Raw genomic sequence first — 20,614 nt, 5'->3', positions numbered from 1 at the left:
CCTTGACACAAATCACCTCCTTAAAACACCAAAACGAGGAGATGACAGCTTTAGGATATTATATATATAACTAGAATTTCGCAGGGCTTAAACTTTGAATGGGATTTAACCCATTATTATGATTGACCAGTGTATACAATAGACCAGGGGTCCTCGAACTACGGCCCGTGGGCCGAATCCGGCCCTCCAGCGTATTTTATCCGGCCCGCGGACTGCCCCTTTAACATCGCAGCACTCCCCCTGCCCTCTGCTACTTTTATCACACAGGACGGCAAACATGACAGGTCTGGACAAAGGACCTTTTGTGTTAAGAAGCAGGTGATTGGTTACTAGGCATCGGGGCGGTCCCAGGAATCAATCACCTGCCTTTCACTTGCAAAGTCCCGCCCATTGTCCGGACCTACCATGCTTCGTGTCTTGTGTGATACAGGTAACAGAGGGGAGTGGGAGTGCTGTGATATTATACAAGGGGCGGCAGTGTAATATCGATGAGGGGAGTCTGTGATATGGGGGGAGTCTGTTATGGGGGATCTGTGATATGGGGAGATCTGTGATATGGGGAGATCTGTGATATGGGGAGATCTGTGATATGGGGCAGGTCTGTGATATGGGGGAGGTCTGTGATATGGGGGAGTCTGTGATATGGGGGAGGTCTGTGATATGGGGGAGTCTGTGATATGGGGGGATCTGTTATATGGGGGGGATCTGTGCTATGGGGGGGATCTGTGCTATGGGGGGGATCTGTGCTATGGGGGGGATCTGTGCTATGGGGGGGGTCTGTGCTATGGGGGGGGGTCTGTGCTATGGGGGGGGGTCTGTGCTATGGGGGGGGGTCTGTGCTATGGGGGGGGGTCTGTGCTATGGGGGGGATCTGTGATATGGGGAAAGTCTGTGATGAGGCGTCTATTATGGGGGAAGTATGTGATATGGGGGAATCTGTTATGGGGGGCTTTGTGATGGAGAGGAGTTTGTGTTGGGGGGCTTTGTGATGGGGGGATTTGTTATGGGGTGAGTCTGTGATGGGGAGGGGGGGTCTGTGATTGGGAGTGGTTCTGTAATGAGGGGAGTCTGTGAAATACTGATAAGTTCATATTGATCACAATTGTTCTTTATTTTAAATATTGTACTGTTTTTTCCTGTTTTTTTTTTTTGCACTACAAATAAGATGTGTGCATAGGAATTAGTTCATATTTTTTTAAACTATAGTGCGGCCCCCCAACAGTCTGAGGGACCGTGAACTGGCCCCCTGTCTAAAAAGTTTTAGGACCCCTGCAATAGACAATTGACTGATGCTACGGATCTAATTAGGCACGGTTGTCTGTTGGCAATACATGTATACACCTGCACATACACGTTTGACATGTGAGTGCGGGTGTTGGTTAATGATGTTTACAGTTTATAATCTATAGTTTACAAATTCATAATTCATAAATCCACCTCCTTTCCTTCTGTATGAACTTCATGGTGGCATGTATATATACATTTTCAGGTATTCATACCTATATTTGTATTTTTCATGCATACTGATATCCACATGATGTCCTCTTTTTATATCCTCCACGGTTTCTTGTATGCTATACTTATAAATGTTTTTAGTTTTCGTTTTTGGTTTGTTCATGTACTGTTTTAAGAACAACGCTTGTTAAATAGTTTCCTTCTTTTTTTTTTCTTTCTTTGTTTTCTGTTGTTTTATTATTGTTCTTGCATTGTTCATACTATATTAAATGTTGTTTAAATATGAATGTGCATGACGGGAAACCTGGAACTTGAAACAGGAAATGCGAGTGTGGAATTGGATACACCTGAATTCAGATTCTGAAATGTGTTTGTGTGTGTGTGTATATATATATATATATATATATATATATATATATATATATATATAAAATCAATACTACACTCGCATTTCCATATAGTATTGATAAAGCTCGATTCCGTGTGAAACACGTCTACCTTTGTTCCCCTGCCCGTGTGGATTGTCTTATATGTTTTATACACAATAAAGCCATTCGTCTAATCTTCCTTACCAACAATTGAATCTAATAAATTATTGATGCATTGATATACTGTATGGTTCCCCAACCTCTGGCTAAAATTAACTCTCCCATCTCTGATAAATGTTTACAAAGCTGCCAAACAACCAGCATACTTCTACACATCTGGTGAGATTGCCCCTAAATTAAACATTTCTGGATTAACGTTTACTGAATGATACCTACACTATTGGGTATAAAACTACAAAAAAATCCAAAAAATCCAAAGGAGGCATTGCTAAATTGGAAAACGCCCAATTACACTAATGACCAGTTCCATCTGCTCACATTCCTATTTACTGCAACCAAATAAACTTTAGCAAAATGTTAGTGGCCCTCCTTACCTACTTCTACTTTAGTTAAGAACAAGATGATGTATATGTAATAATATAAGTGAAAAACTTGCTGGCATTCTTCATGAAAAAATCCATAAATTTGAGAAAATCTGATCTCCTTGATTAAGTCATACCACCCACGAGACTTTAATAAATCCTTGTTACATTTATGATCTAATTACTTGCTCATTTTGATATACACTCTCTTGGTCCTCATTCATGACTTCCTCTCTGGTCCTTTCTTTCTTTTCTCTTTTCCCTTTCCCATATCCCAGATCTTCATATCTACACCATGATGGTAGATTGACGGCTATAGCTTAAGAATTCCTTTATATTATTATTGATAATATAATCTTTATTATCATTCATTATTGTTCCATAATCACCATTTAAGATTTTATGCGATTATTTAATCTTCCATTATAAATGTACAGATATTGTTTGAATTTTCCATATTCACATATATTACCTTATACTTCTTCTGTATACTGTGAATCTTCTCACTCATCATATGTAACTGCGACAGTTAGTATTTTCCTTTTTATGTCAATAATCAATAAAAATTTATGGTAGAAAAAAACAGTTTGTCTGGGCCAAGCTGGCAAAACCAACTACAGTGAGGGAAAAAAGTATTTTGTACATTTGCCCACTGACAAAGAAATGATCAGTCTATAATTTTAATGGTAAGTATTTTTTTGCAGTGAAAAAAAAAATCCATAAAAACGCATTTCCAAAAAGTTATAAATTGATTTGTATTTTAATGAGTGAAATAAGTATTTGACTCCTTCAAAAAACATGACTTAGTACTTGGTGGCAAAACCTTTGTTGGCAATCACAGAGGTCAGATGTTTCTTATAGTTGGCGAAACATACACTAAAGCAGCCAAGGCAGCAAAGTTTAGCAAGAGAGGTGGGACTTTAAATGAAGCTCATGGTGACAAAAAGAACAAAGTGGTGGACGATAAAAATTGTTTAATATTGCATAGATACATAATTTACCAACTTAAAATTGCACATACATGAGGATGCACCCATAACTAGGCGCCAGACTCTATAGTAGCAACAACTGGTAATAACATGTTTACAATCATATACAATAATAGTAAAGTTTAGGGAGTCCGCCAGTGTTCATGCAATGTAAAAACATTCAAGAGGTAACAACTGCACAGTCAATAGTTCTTAGATCCTTCATAGGTAGAATTGTAAAAACTTTCATAACATAATGGGTGTATAAATGGTTCACAACATCAATTAGCTCGACGTGTTTCGCGGCTTAAAACTGCTCTTCAGAAGCAGATATGCGAATTGTCTGTAATGAAAAATGTGTAGATACTCAATAACGAAGTTGGGGGAGTATGGGTAAACTTCCACCCAAGAACCCGGGTAGGGCATGTAAACTTACTAGGTATGTACACCAAGACACATGACGTCCAGGTCAGCAGGCCAGCCCAAGGTCAGTAACGGGAGCCGAGAGGGCACTTCCAATGGCGGCAACCAACACAGACAGCAAACACGGCAGACCAGGCTCACCTGGTGTGGAAAAACCTAAAAGTGTAGGACAATGTGAAAAAAAACAAACAAATGTGGTTGCAATGGTAAGAGAATAGGAATAGGAGGGGGGGGAGAAAAGGGGGGCAAACTAGAGGGGAAAGTGGTGGAGGGGGAAAAAGATGATTGGTGGTCAACCAGAGGTGAAGGTGAGAGACCATGGTAGAAGCGTACTGGAGCCCTCCTCCCCCCGCCCGTCATCTGATGCTCGGGGGGTGGCCCGAGACCATGGTAGAAGGTCAACACCAAAACGCCCAGTGTGGGGGAGAGAAAGAAGTGGGAGAGGCTGGGAAGTGTACCTGATGGAAAGGAAGGAACGAGCAGTCCAACCAAAACCGTGGAGCCTGACTGGCAGGGAGCTCAGGGAGCACTGGAACACGTCGGGGCCGCCGCCCGCATATATGCGCCGCCACGGACCCGCCCCCAACGCCACACCACACGAGTGTAAGGGGAGGGGCGTCCGGACGTCAACGCATAGGCAAAAAGTTGACCGGCACCGAACCCTCCCACCGCTCGCGCAGATAGAAAGCAACCGCCGGAAGGGCCACGTCACAGACGCCATACATCCGGCGTGTGTGTGTGACGTCGATGCACAGTGGTGGCGTGGCCACCCCCCGAGCCTCAGACGATGGGCGGGGGGAGGAGGGCTCCAGTACGCTTCTACCATGGTCTCTCACCTTCACCTCTGGTTGACCACCAATCATCTTTTTCCCCCCTCCACCACTTTCCCCTCTAGTTTGCCCTCCTTTTCTCTCCCCCCCCCCCCCCCTATTCCTATTCTCTTACCATTGCAACCACATTTGTTTGTTTTTTTCACATTGTCCTACACTTTGAGGTTTTTCCACCATTTTTTTCACACCAGGTGAGCCTGGGAGTGCTGGTCTGCCGTGTTTGCTGTCTGTGTTGGTTGGCGCCATTGGAAGCGCCCTCTCGGCTCCCGTTACTGACTTTGGGCTGACCTGCTGACCTGGACGTCATGTGTCTTGGGTTCTTGGGTGGAAGTTTACCCATACTCCCCCAACTTCGTTATTGAGTATCTACACATTTTTCATTACAGACAATTTGCATATCTGCTCCTGAAGAGTGGTTTTAAGCCGCAAAATTCGTCGAGCTAATTGATGTTGTGAACCATTTATACACCTATTATGTTATGAAAGTTTTTACAATTCTACCTATGAAGGATCTAAGAACTATTGACTGTGCAGTTGTTACCTCTTGAATGTTTTTACATTGCATGAACACTGGCGGACTCCCTAAACTTTGCTATTATTGTATATGATTGTAAACATGTTATTACCAGTTGTTGCTACTATAGAGTCTGGCGCCTAGTTATGGGTGCATCCTCATGTATGTGCAATTTTAAGTTGGTTAAATATGTTTCTATGCAATATTAAACAATTTTTTATCGTCCACCACTTTGTTCTTTTTGTCACCACAAGCTTCATTTAAAGTCCCACTTCTCTTGCTACACTTTGCTGCCTTGGCCGCTTTAGTGTATGTTTCGCCATAGTTGACAGGGATGGAGGCACATGGTTCTACCCAGCCAGTATAGCCTCATATAAAGTCCCAATTTCCCAATTCCCCCCCTTTTTTGGTTTCTTATAGTTGGCCACCAGGTTTGCACACATCTCAGGAGGGATTTTGTCCTACTCCTCTTTGCAGATCCTCTCCAAGTCATTAAGAATTTGAGGCTGTATATACAGTATCTCACAAAAGTAAGAACACTCCTCACATTTTTGTAAATATTTTATTATGTCTTTTCATGTGACAACACTGAAGAAATGACACTTTGCTACAATGTAAAGTAGTGAGTGTACAGCTTGTTTAACAGTGTAAATTTGCTGTCCCCGCAAAATAACTCAACACACAGTCATTAATGTCTAAACCGCTGGCAAGAAAAGTGAGTACACCCCTAAGTGAAAATGTAAAAATTGGGCCCAATTAGCCATTTTCCCTCACCTGTGTCATGTGACTCGTTAGTGTTACAAGGTCTCAGGTGTGAATGGGGAGCAGGTGTGTTAAATTTTGTGTTATTGCTCTCAATCTCTCATACTGGTCACTGTAAGTTTAACATGGCACCCCCATGGCAAAGAACTCTCTGGGGATCTGAAGAAAATTAATGTTGCTCTACATAAAGATGGCCTAGACTATAAGGAGATTGCCAAGACCCTGAAACTGAGCTGCAGCATGGTGGCCAAGACCATACAGAGGTTTAACAGGACAGGTTCCACTGAGAACAGGCCTCGCCATGGTTGACCAAAGAAATTGAGTGCACGTGCTCAGCATCATATCCAGAGGTTGTCTTTTGCAAATATGAGTGCTAGCAGCATTGCTGCAAAGGTTGAAGGGGTGGGGGGGTCAGCCTGTCAGTGCTCAGACCATATGCCACACACTACATCAAATTGGTCTGCATGGCTGTCGTCCCAGAAGGAAGCCTCTTCTAAAGATGATGCACAAGAAAGCCCGCAAACAGTTTGCTGAAGACAAGCAGACTAAGGACATGGATTACTGGAACCATGTCCTGTGGTCTGATGAAACCAAGATAAACGTCTTTGGTTCAGATGGTGTCAAGCGTGTGTTGCGGCGACCGGGTGGAAACAGTCAAGCATGGTGGTGGGAGTGTTATGGTCTGGGGCTGCATGAGTGCTGCTGGCACTGGGGAGCTACAGTTCACTGAGGGAACCATGAATGCCAACATTTACTGTGACATAATGAAGCAGAGCATGATCCCCCTCCCTGCAGATACTGGGCCGCAGGGCAGTGTTCCAACATAATGACCCCAAATACACCTCCAAAACGACCACTGCCTTGCTAAAGAAGCTGAGGGTAAAGGTGACAGCCTGGCCAAGCATGTCTCCAGACCTAAACCCCTTTTGAGCATCTGTGGGGCAACCTCCAGTGGAAGGTGGAGGAGCGCAAGGTCTCTAACATCCACCAGCTCCGTGATGTCGTCATGGAGGAGTGGAAGAGGACTCCAGTGGCAACCTTTGAAGCTCTGGTGAACTATTGACACTTTGGGCCCAATTTCAATTTGGACATTTTTACTTAGGGGTGTACTCACTTTTGTTGCCAGCGGTTTTGACATTAATGGCTGTGTGTTGAGTTATTTTGAGGGGACAGCAAAGTTACTCTGTTATACAAGCTGTACACTCACTACTTTACTTTGTAACAAAGTGTAATTTCTTCAGTGTTGTCACATGAAAAAGATATAATAAAATATTTACAAAAATGTGAGGGGTGTACTCACTTTTGTGAGATACTGTATAGTACCTTAAGTGCTACTATGTGTAAATAATGTGAATATTTTGAAATAGAAAAAAAGAATTAGAAGAAACCAATGAACAGCTGCAACCGTTAGAATAGTGATCTCACACCTACAATGGTAAACGAAAGGAAAAAGTGAGAAACAAGTCCCAGACAAATTTTAATAAATGAGACAAGGATCCACTTCGTGGGGAAAACGTGTTCCAATATATGCCATGCAGCAAAAATCCAGTGATACATTCACCACTACGGCCACCTCTATGTGAATCGCCTGCTCACTTCAAAGGGAAACCCCACGGGTCAAGTCACATCATAGGTATAGAGATCTTCCAAGATCATAAGAAAACGTACACTGTATCCAGGATCGCCAGGAGTCCTTGTAGCATATAGTGGAATCTGCTCATTAAAGATTGCCATGAAGGAACCGTTTCATACAATGGGTTCTCTGTTCTGCCATGACTCTTTAAACTGCTCGGTCCCCACTGGCACCTGGTTATAAGTTGAAAGCTGCTTGTACCATAGAATCATTTTACAGTGAGCTATGTTCACACTCTCACCTTCTTCCAGGTGTTTACAATGGTACGAAGAACACTGACCGCCTGTGTCGGAGCAGCAACTAAATGCAGACCATCGCAGGTTAAAAAGCGCAGGCTCTGTACTGAGCAAAACGGCGGGAATCCACCAGTTCACAGGCAATTCACCTAGAGGTGGAAGTGGTGGTGAACGAATCACTGGATTTTTGCTGCATGGCACATATTGGAACAAGTTTTCCGCACAAGCCTCCTTTATTAGAATTTGTCTGGGACTTTTTTCACACTTTTTCCTTTTGTTTTATTGTTTTATACTAGGGCTGCAGAAATTAATGATTGTTAATTTTTTTGATCAATCAAAATTTTTTTGATCGGTAGGCTGCCTGCCCTGGGGCCGCTTTGGGACAAGCTGTGGCTGCAGCGCAGCGCTCCGCTCCCTCCTCCTCCTCCTCCTCCACTATATGTCATACACAGTCTGCGGGCATCTCCCGCTGTGTGTCTCTGAGCTGAGTGTGAAATCTTTGGCCGCGCTGTGAGAAAAGTCCTGCCCTCCTCCTAGATCAGCTTGTGTGATAGACGCAGTGTTCTGTCTATCACACTAGCTGATCTAGGAGGAGAGCGGGACTTTTCTCACAGTGCGGCCAAAGTTTTCACACTCAGCTCCGAGACACACGGACTGTGTGAGATGCCCGCAGACTGTATAATCCAGGCATAGGCACTGACTACAGTGAGGCTGCGATTATGGGCATGGTGAGACTGCATTATGGGTACGGTGAGACTGCATTATGGGCATGGTGAGGCTGCCATTATAGGCACTGCGAGGCTGCGATTATGGACACGGTGAGACAGCATTATGGGCACGGTGAGGCTGCGATTATGGGCACGGTGAGGCTGCGATTATGGGCACGGTGAGGCTGCGATTATGGGCACGGTAAGGCTGAGATTATGGGCCCGGTGAGGTTGAGTTTATGACGTGACATTCTAGCCATGTTCCGCTATGTTTAGCTGTTGCCATAACAACGGTGCTAAATCAGCTAAAAGTAGTTGGATCTGTATGTGCGTTATAATTAATCGAAATTAGTCGATTAATCGATTTAAAAAAAATTGATTAAACAAACATGAAAGTTTTAATCAGTAACAGCCCTATTTTATACTTTTTATCACATTAGTGAGGTTTATACCTTAATTCACAAATTGAACAGATATATTTGTTAGCACTAGGTACCCCTGCTATTGACGCCAATTAGCAGTATCTAAAATATTTTTTCTTGCACAGGTGTATGTTCCACAGGTTGAATTAGTGCACTGTCTAGTTTGGTCCCTCGCTCTTTTATATGCCTTTTTGAGACCAGTTGCTGAGTACCCTCTCTGTAGGAGTCTTGTCCTTAGATTTGTGGCTTCCGTTCAGAATGTCTCATCACTGGAGCAATTCTGTTGGATGCGGAGATATTGGCTATAGGGCAGTGACGGCGAACCTTGGCACCCCAGATGTTTTGGAACTACACTTCCCATGATGCTCAACTACACTACAGAGTGCATGAGCATCATGGGAAATGTAGTTCCAAAACATCTGGGCGCCAAGGTTCGCCATCACTGCTATAGGGTATTGATTTTATCAAGGATTTTGGGTGGGAGCTAGTGGAATATAGGACTGTGTTGTCAGCCGTCTCTTTGTGATATAATGTGCTCAAGAGGTGGCCCTCCAAGTCCTTTATGATAGTTACGTCCAGAAAGGTTACTTTGTAGGGGTCATGTGTCATTGTGAATTTGAGGTTGAAGTTGTTATGACTCATCACCAGGATACATTCAACAAGTCAACCGATCCGTTCCAGATTAAAAAAATGTCGCCAATATATCTGTACCAAATCACTATGTTATTAGTGAGGGCACTCAGATGTTTGTCCGCTAGAAAGAAACTCTTCCATTCCCCCAGGTAAAGGTTGGCGTAGGATGGGCACAGCATGTCCCCATTGCCACACCCTGTACCTGGAGGAAGTGGGGGCCGTCAAAGGAAAAAGCATTGTGTGTTAGAATAAACTCGAGAGGACAGAATGAATATATGCAAAACTTTGTTATCCCTATGGGACTGGGATATGAAGTGTTTAATGACCTCAAGTCCCTTTTTGTGTTTAATAGAGCTATAGAGTGCCTCGACATCCACTGTGACCAGAATAGCATCTGGTGGGATAGAAAGGCCTTCCAAGTTTCGTACTAGATTTGATGTATCCCTGATGTACAAAGGGAAATTCGTTACCAAGGGTCAAAGTTGTTCGTCCATGTATCTACTTAGGTTTTCTGCTATGCTACCCCTACCGGAGACTATTGGTCTCCCGGGTGGATTTTTAAGATCCTTGTGGACCTTGGGGAGGCCGTAGAAAGTGGGGATCCTCTTTGTGGCTGCTACATATAAAGTCCCATGTTTGTTTACTAATGGTATTGTTCAGATATGCCTGATCAACCAGGAGATAAAATCTTTTGTCAAAGTTCTCAATGGTCAATTTGGATATCGGTTTATACCAGGCCGTATTGGAGAGGATTTTTTTGCACCTAGTTTTATATTGGCAGTTGTTAAATTTTACAATGTTCCCCCTCTATCTGAGGGTTTAATAGTAAGCTGATTGCTGTTGACTGGTTAATTTCACTAGTGCCTCTTTCTCATCTCTAGATAGGTTGTCATATGAGAGGGTTTGTTTCAAATTCCGAATTTCCTGTCTGGTCATGGCAAGTAAAGCGCCTAGGTTGAGATGAGGTTTGGGGAAGGGAATTTATTGGATTTCTTTTTCAGATCAGACTTGCCCAAATTTTAGTAGAATCTGAGCTTGCTTGTTTGTTAAGCAAAGCCTCAATGTCTACCTGATCTATTAGGACCTTGTTGTCCTGATCCTCCAAAAGGGAGATCAGGTCATTCAAGGCCTTCTAATTTTGTATCGTTGGTTCATCTTTTTGCATGCGTTTTGCATATAGACTTTGTAGAATTAGTTTCTGAGCAAAGAGTTGAAGATCTCTGATAGTCTCAAAGACATCAACATTAGAATCTGGACAGAATGTTAGTCCTTTGTTTAATGTTTGGGTCTCAATATCCGATAATTTATAATCTGATAAATTGATAATACTGAGACGATCATCAATCTTTTCTCCTTGTGCCTTATGTCAATGGGCTTCCGAGGGTCCATCAGCAGTCATTTTCACGGATGGTTCCTCGGAATTTGTTGGATTCGTTTTAGGATTTGTGCTAGATCCCTGTTGTTTCCCTTGCCCAGAGGGGCCACTATGTGAGTTACCTGACTTAGACACGTGATCAGATCCCACCACCACTGAAGTTGACTGCGTGGAAACCTTGGTTTCTGTAACGTGTTTTTTGTTATTCGCTCCTGTTCCTCCCCAGGAAATATTGACGGAATTGCTCCAGTGATGACACATTCTGAACGGAAGCTGCAAATCTAAGGACAAGACTCCTACAGAGAGGGTACTCAGCAACTGGTCTCAAAAAGGCATATAAAAGAGCGAGGGACCAGACTAGACAGAATTTGCTTTTTGGCATGACAAAGAACAAGAATTAGTCCAACATGGGGAGCATGCAAACTAGGATCGTTACAACATATACAAAACAACGTGAAAAGATCAGAAAGATATTAGCCAGACACTGGCATATCTTACGTATTGATCTGTTCCTAAACCAGTTTGTCTCAGAAAACCCCCAAATTACCTACTGACGAACCAAATCATTGAAAGATATCTTGGTCCCCAGTGAATGCACAGGGAAATTAGAGGGGACCCATGCAAAAGGAAGGGCACCTTTAGATGTGGGGGATGTGCTCAGTGTCAGTTTATGGATACAGGCAATAACCAGATACTGGCTAGTGGACAGAGGTACAGGCCCTCACACTTTGCTAATTGCCAAACGGCTGGGGTTGTCTATTTGTTGACCTGCCCCTGTGGCTGTGCCTTAAGCAGTGCTGTTCCATAGCACTGCCGGAGGAGATGGATGTCAGATGCGGATGAGCAGCATTAACCACAGATACAGTGAGCACTTCAGCCTCCTTTGAGATGCTGGAGTTATATAGGTACATAGTGGTCGTTGAATAATTTATAAGCTCTTTTCTATATGGACATCTTCTAGAGAGGGGTGTTTCAAGTGACCCTGAGTGTGCTACAAACGGACTAAGTAAGGCTATATTTGAGGCTTGGATAGCATCACTCAACCATCATCAGATTGACTACCAGTAAACACTGTTTGTTACACTCCTTCCATTCGCTTTTGTGGCTAGGTCACAATATTGATACAGACAGCTGCAGTACTCAGTACATATCTTTTTACAGCCGTGATAAGACTTACTAATCTGTTTCTTTTTTCTCTACTTTCTTCTCTGCTTCCTGGTTTCCTTCTTTCTCCTTCTCTCCTTTTCTCTCCTTCTCGTTTCTCTCTCTCCCCTTTTCTCTTCTTTTTCTTTCCTTCTTTTTTCTTGCTCTTTATTCCTTTTTCTCTTCTATCATTTTCTTCTTTTTTTTTTTTCCTGTTTTCTTTGTCTTTATATATGCAGTTTCATAACTCCTTTGCTGCACTTCATGTACCACCTTGATCTGTGACCAACCAGTTCATGGAGGGCCCACACAAGATATTTGTTTGAACCACTGGTAACAATGTTAATAGGCTTCCAGTGACGCTATCCTCGGCAATTTCTTATCAACCTCTTCTGTTCGCATAGTACAGTATACTCCTTCAGATCAGTTTTTGCTTACCTTATGGTAGGTTTCCCATGAACAACTTTTTGTCCTCTTCTTGTATGGCTGCCATAATCCATGTCATATTGCTATGATTTTCTTATTTTACTTTGTTAGACAAATTATGATTACATATTCTCCTATCCAATATCCCTGACGAAGGGCTTGAACCAGAAACATGTCGGGTACCGGAGATTTTCAATAATCGAAGCGTATTTATGATATAATTCTATGCTTGCTATGCAGTTTTGTTACGTTTTTGTTCTTTTGATTTTTTTTTGTTATGTCTTGTTTTTAACTGAAAGAGGTTTCCTTTTTTCCTATATAAAAGAGATGTGGCAACAACACACCAATCTCTGACATGGTGAAAACGTATCTATATACTTTGATGTGGTGAAGTTGTCCTGTCCCCTTAGCAGAAAAACATCCCTAAAGCATAAGGTTTCCACCTCCATATTTGGCGTTGGAGATGGTGTTCTTGGGGTTATAAGCAGCCATCCTCCTCCAAACACGGCGAGTTGAGTTGATGCCAAAGTGCTTGATTTTGGTCTCATCTGACCACAACACTTTCACCCAGTTCACCTCTGAATCATTCAGATGTTCATTAGCAAACTTCAGCCTGGCCTGTACATGTACTTTCTTGAGCAGGACCTTGCGGGCACTGCAGGATTTCAGTCTTTCATGGCTTAGTGTGTTACCAATTGTTTTCTTGGTGGCTATGGTCCCAGTTACCTTGAGATCATTGACACGAGTCTCCCATGTAGTTCTGGGCTGATTCCTCACAATTCTCATGATCATTGAAACTCCAGGAGGTGAGAACTTGCATGGAGCCCCAGACCAAGGGAGATTGACAGTTATTTTGCGTTTCTTCCATTAGCGAATAATCGCACCAACTGTTGTCACCCTCTCACCAAGTTGCTTGGCGATGGTCTTGTAGCCCATTCCAGCCTTGTGTAGGCCTACAATCTTGTCCCTGACATCCTTGGACAGCTCTTTGGTCTTGGCCATGGTGGAGAAATTGGAATCTGATCGGTTGATTCTGTGGACAGGTGACTTTTATACAGGTAACAAGCTGAGATTAGGAGCACTCCCTTTAAGAGAGTGCTCCTAATCTCAGCTCATTACCTGTATAGAAGACACCTGGGAGCTAGAAATCTTGCTGATTGATAGATGATCAAATACTTATTCCACTCATTAAAATCCAAATCAATTTATAACTTTTTTTGAAATGCGTTTTCCTGGAATTTTTTGTTATTCTGTCTCTCACTGATACAATAAACCTACCTTTTTAAAATGATAGACTGATTTCTTTGTCAGTGCTCAAACGTACAAAAACAGCAGGGGATCAAGTACTTTTTACCCTCACTGTATTTTCTTTACTTAGTGATGTGACTGCTGTGAGCTCTGTATCATACTGTATATAGCATCAATTACATACAGTACACTATGCAGTGCTGTGGTCTGGCAGTGTCTGTGGAGGACTTGTACCAGCTTGGTCCAAACAAACCCCAGTGTTTAAAATGACAGAAAACATGGACTCAGGTTATAACACAGCAGTCCTGTCTAACATATTTTTTACATTTTGATCATGGCAGTAGAGCTGTTATTTTTCCACTTTCAGTAATAGGTTTACAACACTATTCTTTTTGGTGTGAAATTGTAAAGCAATGTTGTCAGGGTTGAAATGATAGCATTAAGCTGTCCATAGATGGATCAAAATTCAACTGGTTCAACAGGGACCAGCAGAGTTTTAATCCTTATGTGATCACCCCTGTTCAACAGAAGTTGGTCATTAGATCAACTTCTGGTAATCTGGTATATGGAAAAACTTTTGTCAATCAGTGGCAATGTTCTGGTGGGTGGTGGGATTCCTCCATCCAACTTATTTATGTGAACGGAGGAATCTGCTAATTTATTTCTGTTCAGCTCGCTTTCTGAATAAAAAAAAAAAAAAAACAACCCATCTATGGCCAGGTTTAGATGAACATGTCATATTCATAGACCTTTAAGTAAGAGACAAACAAATAAATGTCCAAATTTAGCTAACATTTTAAGCAGTTACCGCAACAGGTATTACCATTTTTTTTTTTTTTGTAAAAAAAAATTTGACCGCTGTAAGAATTGTTAAATTGTCTGTTCCAGCCCCTGTAACCAAAACCTTTGCTGGACAGCTTGGCTTATTAAAGGAATTAGATCAACAGGTCAAAAAAACTATGTTTTATTATGCCCATAGTTCCAATTTAACCAGCCTGTCTGTTTATCAAATGGTGAGATAACTTTTTTAATTACAATGAGTCAGCTGATTGATAAACATACATTGTGGGGAAAAAAACCCAACAAGGCACGTGTTGTGCAGCATTGCAAAATGGGAGATATTTCAAGTATGTAATGACAATATATGGCTTTCCCCATGTACATACTGTATATAATTGAAACTATATTTCGTTTTTCTTAAAAATTATTGATCTAGGTCAAGCCAATCAGTGAAAATACTATATATTCCCTTTTATCAAGTTTCCAGCATATTCAGCCAAATATCTGGTGCAAATTAGGCTGCCCCTCAAAAAGGAAAGGATTTCCAACTGTTTTGTCTGTAGTTTTGATAACTGATCCAGCAAACTTGGGCAGCCAACTGTAAGATTTAACTTTAAACTTGAAAGACTATTTCACATAAAGCACAGTGTAAAGCCTAAACCAGTTGTAAAGTAAATACCTATCATAATCTGCGTCACTACCTATGTTTTGCTATACCTTTCTGTGTGACAAAAAACCTGTTAGTTACAGCCTTACTTGTGCTGAAATTTGGCTTTGTTGTTTTTTGCAATAATCTTCTTTATTGTTCAATTACTCAGACTTTTTATTCCCTTGACACATTGCACTCTATTTGTTTTCTCACTTAAATCCCTGTGACTGCTACTGTTTTGTTCATTTATGCACAGAGACACGTATAGTTCAATCCCCACTTTGATGTGAGCTTTATTATACTCTGTAGAAGAACACTCAGGAGAGTCCTTGACCCAGTTGTCATCTCACCCATTTCTATTGTAAGGAATTATGGTCAGGTCTCTTAGCATTTCAACTAGTATAGGATGCTATGTGGCATAAAGCTATTGTACTAAATCTCAGAGAAACAAATTTATTTTTAATACCAAAGTCGTTCATTTGTTACATGACATTTCCTGATGGAAATGATGGCTTAGTATCTTTCTTTATGTTATTACTAGGTGATTACTTTTTTTTTTTTGTGAGCTATTTAATTCACTAAACATTCCAAAGCACCAGTTGGCATGAAAAGCACGTACCCTGAGATGCCTGCATGTACCTTTTGATTTGTTTTTGAGTGCCATAGGACTCCCAAAATAAGGGTGTTCCTGTGTGCAAATCTGGAACTTTATGCAAAAAATGACTTAATTTTTATTTTTTACTAATTGTAGAGTGGGGATGAATGAGAACTGCTGGATTCATATGGATGTCCTTCTTGTTGGGGAGATTTCCCCTTACTTTCTCCATCATTAAGCACCCATGCCAGAGCAGGGCATAATTGGAAAACTTTTTAACAGAGAAACAAACCACTCTAAAAGACATTTTTATTAAAATAAAGAAGGAATAGATCTTCTCTTGACTTTTTATTTATGTATGTTCACCAAAGGGTCTTAACCCTCAATTTGCCAGGAAGAAAAGTATTGGCATTTCCCTCTATCCCTGTGACTGACTTGTGGGGACCCTGATTTTTTTCCCTTAAAAGGTGGATGATTTCTTAATTACCCTGGGTTCATGTTATGTGGCTAGTTAAGATGAAAATATTGGTTTGTATAGTTCTTGAAATAAGTGTATAAAGCAACCTAAATGCCAAGATTACCAGTTGAAGTCTGGTAAAATACTGACTGATGTGGCAAACGAAAACACTGTTATCTGCAGGTGTAAGCATTTGGTATTAGGATGGTGAAACAAAAAGAGATATTTGATCATTTGTAACACCAGGACACTTGGATTTCTGCACTAATGGTTCCTAAGGCTGAGTTCACACCTATGCGAATTGGATGCTCTATGGAGCTGGTTCACCCATCTCCGCATTGGCTCCAGTGCGAATTGCACAGGAGTCTTGTGCGTCTTATGGTCTGTTTCAGGTCCGAATTCAGTCCAAAATTCGGAATGAAATCGGACCTGAGACGATGATTGGAAGCGCACCGGACTCCTGCTGTGAGCCGCATGCGGCTTAGATGTGAACCCAGCCTAAAGTGTGGTCTGGTCTTCAGTTGAAGTGCAATAACAGACAAAAACTATTTACTTAATAATAATAATAAAAAATAATAACACTCAAAGAGCTGCAGCTTTTTATTGTCCTTATGGAATGCATTATTTAAATATTCATAGTCCATGATGGATAAAGAACCCTTCTGCTGATGTAGCCAGGGACTGGCTATGATATGGTGAACTTAAGTGACAATTACAAGCTGGACTGTGGATTAAACCTTTTCTTCTAGTGCCCAGTATTAGGATAACTACATCACTTCCTGTTTGTAGAGTTAGAGCAAATTATCCTGGATAGCAGAAGATCTTGGTACTTGTAGTCACTCCATACATACTGTATTCCTGAGTGCTGACTGGACTACACATGCCAGAAGGCTGGCGAAGCAAGGAGGATTTTAGCAGAGTAGATATTAACTGCGAGTGATGGGCTCGCTCTTCTGGAGCGCAGGACTTTCTGTAGGTCAGTTGAGGCTGTCTTCAAGTGGACACAGTGGGTTTCTGCTGCCTAGCCAACCACTGCGATATTCAGCTCAGCGAATCTGCATTGCTGTGATATAGATCACTGGATCGGGACTGCATCTGTGCAACCTCACCCTGAGACTTCCATTATCCATCTCATTACATCAGTCGCTGTTCCAGTCTTGCTCTCTGCCTACTGGGTGGCTATCCTTCAACTCCCTACTGACACTCAGGAGCCTGCACAGGGCACCCTGTCTCCTTGGAGGGGGTTTTATCCTCAGGATTGGTGAGCGGTCAAATGCCCAACCTCTTTCTGTCATCCATCATTCTAGAGACACTGCATGCAGGCACCTTTACACCTCAGTTACTGAGAACCCACTATTGCAAGCAGCACCATTGTTTAACTTCATTGTCCTATAAGTACTCAACACTACTCATGGGCCCCACCATTGCTAGCAGAAGACAACTGATACCACCACACCAGGATTTCTCAGCAATCCAGGATTCCTGACTGCATTCCTTTAATTAAGGAGACCCTTTGCTTTCTGAGGCTATTATCATCATCATAGATGGGGGGCCCTTAGTTTTTTATATATATGTATATATATAAAAAACTAACTATTTATGTGTGTATATATATATATATATATATATACTGTATATACATAAATTCATGCTCTTTAGTGCACCGGTGGCCCAGAGGAAGCTGACTGACTGGTAAGCCTCTCTTCCTCCTCTTCTTTGCCAGTGTTGCATTCAAATGGTTGTATTTGGCAAATTTCACTGTTTAAGCCTGCTGAACATTGCTAATTGATCGATGCTACTTTAATTGGTGTGTACTTTTACCTTATATCTGTTATAACCTCCTTAGAAATAACTTCCAGCAAATGTTTCCTTTAGCTGCTGATCAGATTGGCTCAAGCCTTGGTTCACATTATGAACCACATGTGAATGGTACAGGAACCGCATTGCATTCCTGTTCAATTCACATGCGATTGAGTGTGGTGTGGAGTGTGTCATGGAAGGAAAAATATGCTGGTCTGGTACATATTGTGCTCCCAGCATCCCAGGTCTTCTCAGATTGATCCACTCTATCATTAATTACACTGGCCAACTTCTCATGAATCATAATCCATGAGATTTTGTGCTTGACCTGCTGTGAACTTACAGAGGATTTCTTCCATGCTCCTGCTACTGAGATTTTAGCTGCGAGGAGAATAAAACAGATCAGCCACTGCATATTGTGAAAGGCACTAGGTATTGGGTCATTAAGCAGAACTATGTAGAAGCCTGTATATCATAGAATGTACCCTCTAACGTTTCCATTTTATTGCCATTCTGTGTGGTTTTCTCTCTGTGTGATTGTTTTGTTCTTTCACTAAATTTCTTTTAAACCTCAAGTGAAGGTCCACAGCCCTGACATTCTCCCATAGAATTTGATACCACTTTCAATTTATTACTATCTCTGTGATAACAAGCTGTGCAGCCCCATCAATCATGATTATTTCTCTCTACATTTAAATTTATAAGTGGAAATACAAATCTTTCAAAAGTTATATGTTAATATGTTTATTATGCCTTTATTTAATGTTATCTTGAAATATCAGGTTTGCTGTAATCTGTCTGACATTCATAATTATTGCTGTGCTTTTCCCCTTTTATTAATTTGCATTGTATGTTATTTCTGCCTTTAGTACTACAGAACCACTGATTGTCTACCAATGTAAGGTGATCCTGGGAAATATCTGTAACAGACGTGTTCATGTAAGGAAAAAAAGAGATGATTCTCCAGAGGCAACTCAGGTAAAAAGAATGTGTGTAAACTGCACTAATAATAAAAAGAAAAACTGGTGCATAGAAAAGTAGATGGAGGAGCCCTCGTTATGTCAGCATGTTAAAATCCCAAAGGGTTACTTCTTTCACTAGCTCCAATGTCTTATTTGGTGCAAGACACTGTAATTGGTAGGTATTATTAACTGAAAAGTCACGATCATTTGAGAAAATTGTGGATACATTTTAAATACATTTACCAAGCTAAATCTATCGAACTGAAGTTATTAATTTGTTTTAATGGGAAACATAGTTTTGTCACTTGCCCTGACTTATCAGACAACAAGGTCATAATTTCTAGAAGAAGCCTAGGCTTATGACATCATGCACAGCTCTCTCTCTCACTTTCCTGAGAGCTTGCCAGGGAGGGAGGGGAGTCATAAGAGGGCTAATGAGAACTGCAAGGCTGGAGGTGTGCCTCTGTGTGTCTGTGTAAATCCAGGAAGTGAACAGGCAGCAGCTTCAGCTTCTGCCCACATTTAAAATGGTTGCAGCCAGACTCAGTGGAGGGAGATTTCTGCAGCATATTTGGCAAGTACAGAATCACAGTATATATAAAATAATCTGCAAAGTGGTTGGAGGGAAGCTTCAGAATGGCAAAGATGTTTTTATTACAAATTATGTGAGAAGACTGAAGTTCCTCTTTAAGGCTTGATTCACAATGCGTTTTTTGATGCAATTTGCATTTTACAGAAATGCAGGGAATTTTTTAACATGAGTTCCTATGGAACACGTTCACATCAATGCATTTTTGTGCCTCTGCGTTTTTGGAAAGGGTCGGCTTGGGGTCCCCCCAAACGTCACAAACCCATCATGCTGCGGTCGGTGATGTCACAAGGGGACGGGGCCTCCGGAAGACGGCATCCAATGGCCACGCCCCCATTGTTATCCAAGACACGCTTGACATCGACATGGACAGATCAGCGGGACGCAGCATCGGAGGAGGGTCGGCGGCAGAGGAAGAAGAACACTGGCTAAAGAAGACAGGAGAAAGAAGAAGAATAAGACCGGAGGAGGAATATACAGGGGAAGAAGGAGATATTTTTAATAAAAGACTTGTCAAAAACTGTCTACTGTATTTTTTTCACACTACACTACTTTTGTTGGTAAATGGGTAGGGGTACACTGTACTCCATACTCATTCACATAGGGGAGGAGGCCGGGATCTGGGGGCCCTTGTTAAAGGGGGCTTCCAGATTCCGATAAGCCCCCCGCCGGGCAACAACAACCACTGGGCAAGGGTTGTCGGGAAGAGGCCCTTGTCCCCATTAACATGGGGCAAGGTGCTTTGGGGTGGGGGTGCAGAGCTCAGCCTGCCCCAAAGCACCCATCCCCCCATGTTGAGTGCATGCGGCCTGGGATGGTTCAGGAGGGGGGGGACGCTTGCTCCTCCCCTCCCTTTCCTGACCTGCCGGGCTGCATTCTCGGATAAGGGTCTGGTATGGATTTTGGGGGGGACCTCACAGCAATTTTGAAGAAAAAAATTGGCATGGAGGGTCCCCACCAAATCCATACTAGACCCAAGGGCCAAGTATGGACTTGTGAGGGGGACCCCATGCTGTTTTTTTTTCACAATTTTTTTTACCAGGGAATTCTTTTTTTTTTTTTTTACATTCAGCGGTGGAAGCCTGCTGACAGCTGAT

The 20,614-nt window shown here is 41.9% G+C and overlaps 1 protein-coding gene across 1 annotated transcript in view; it reads left to right on the top strand.

Moving 5' to 3' along the window:
* Positions 1-20,614, top strand: part of MYRFL (myelin regulatory factor like) — a 184,662-nt gene that overhangs the window by 139,285 nt on the left and 24,763 nt on the right. Inside the window, exon 21 of the mRNA XM_073620053.1 lies at positions 18,836-18,944. Within this exon, the coding sequence (XP_073476154.1) occupies positions 18,836-18,944 (109 nt within the window). The remainder of the gene's footprint in view (positions 1-18,835; positions 18,945-20,614) is intronic.

Source organism: Aquarana catesbeiana, linkage group LG03 (genome assembly GCF_042186555.1).
Source record: "Aquarana catesbeiana isolate 2022-GZ linkage group LG03, ASM4218655v1, whole genome shotgun sequence".
Lineage (NCBI taxonomy): Eukaryota > Metazoa > Chordata > Amphibia > Anura > Ranidae > Aquarana > Aquarana catesbeiana.
This window is presented reverse-complemented; position numbering and strand designations above follow the sequence as displayed.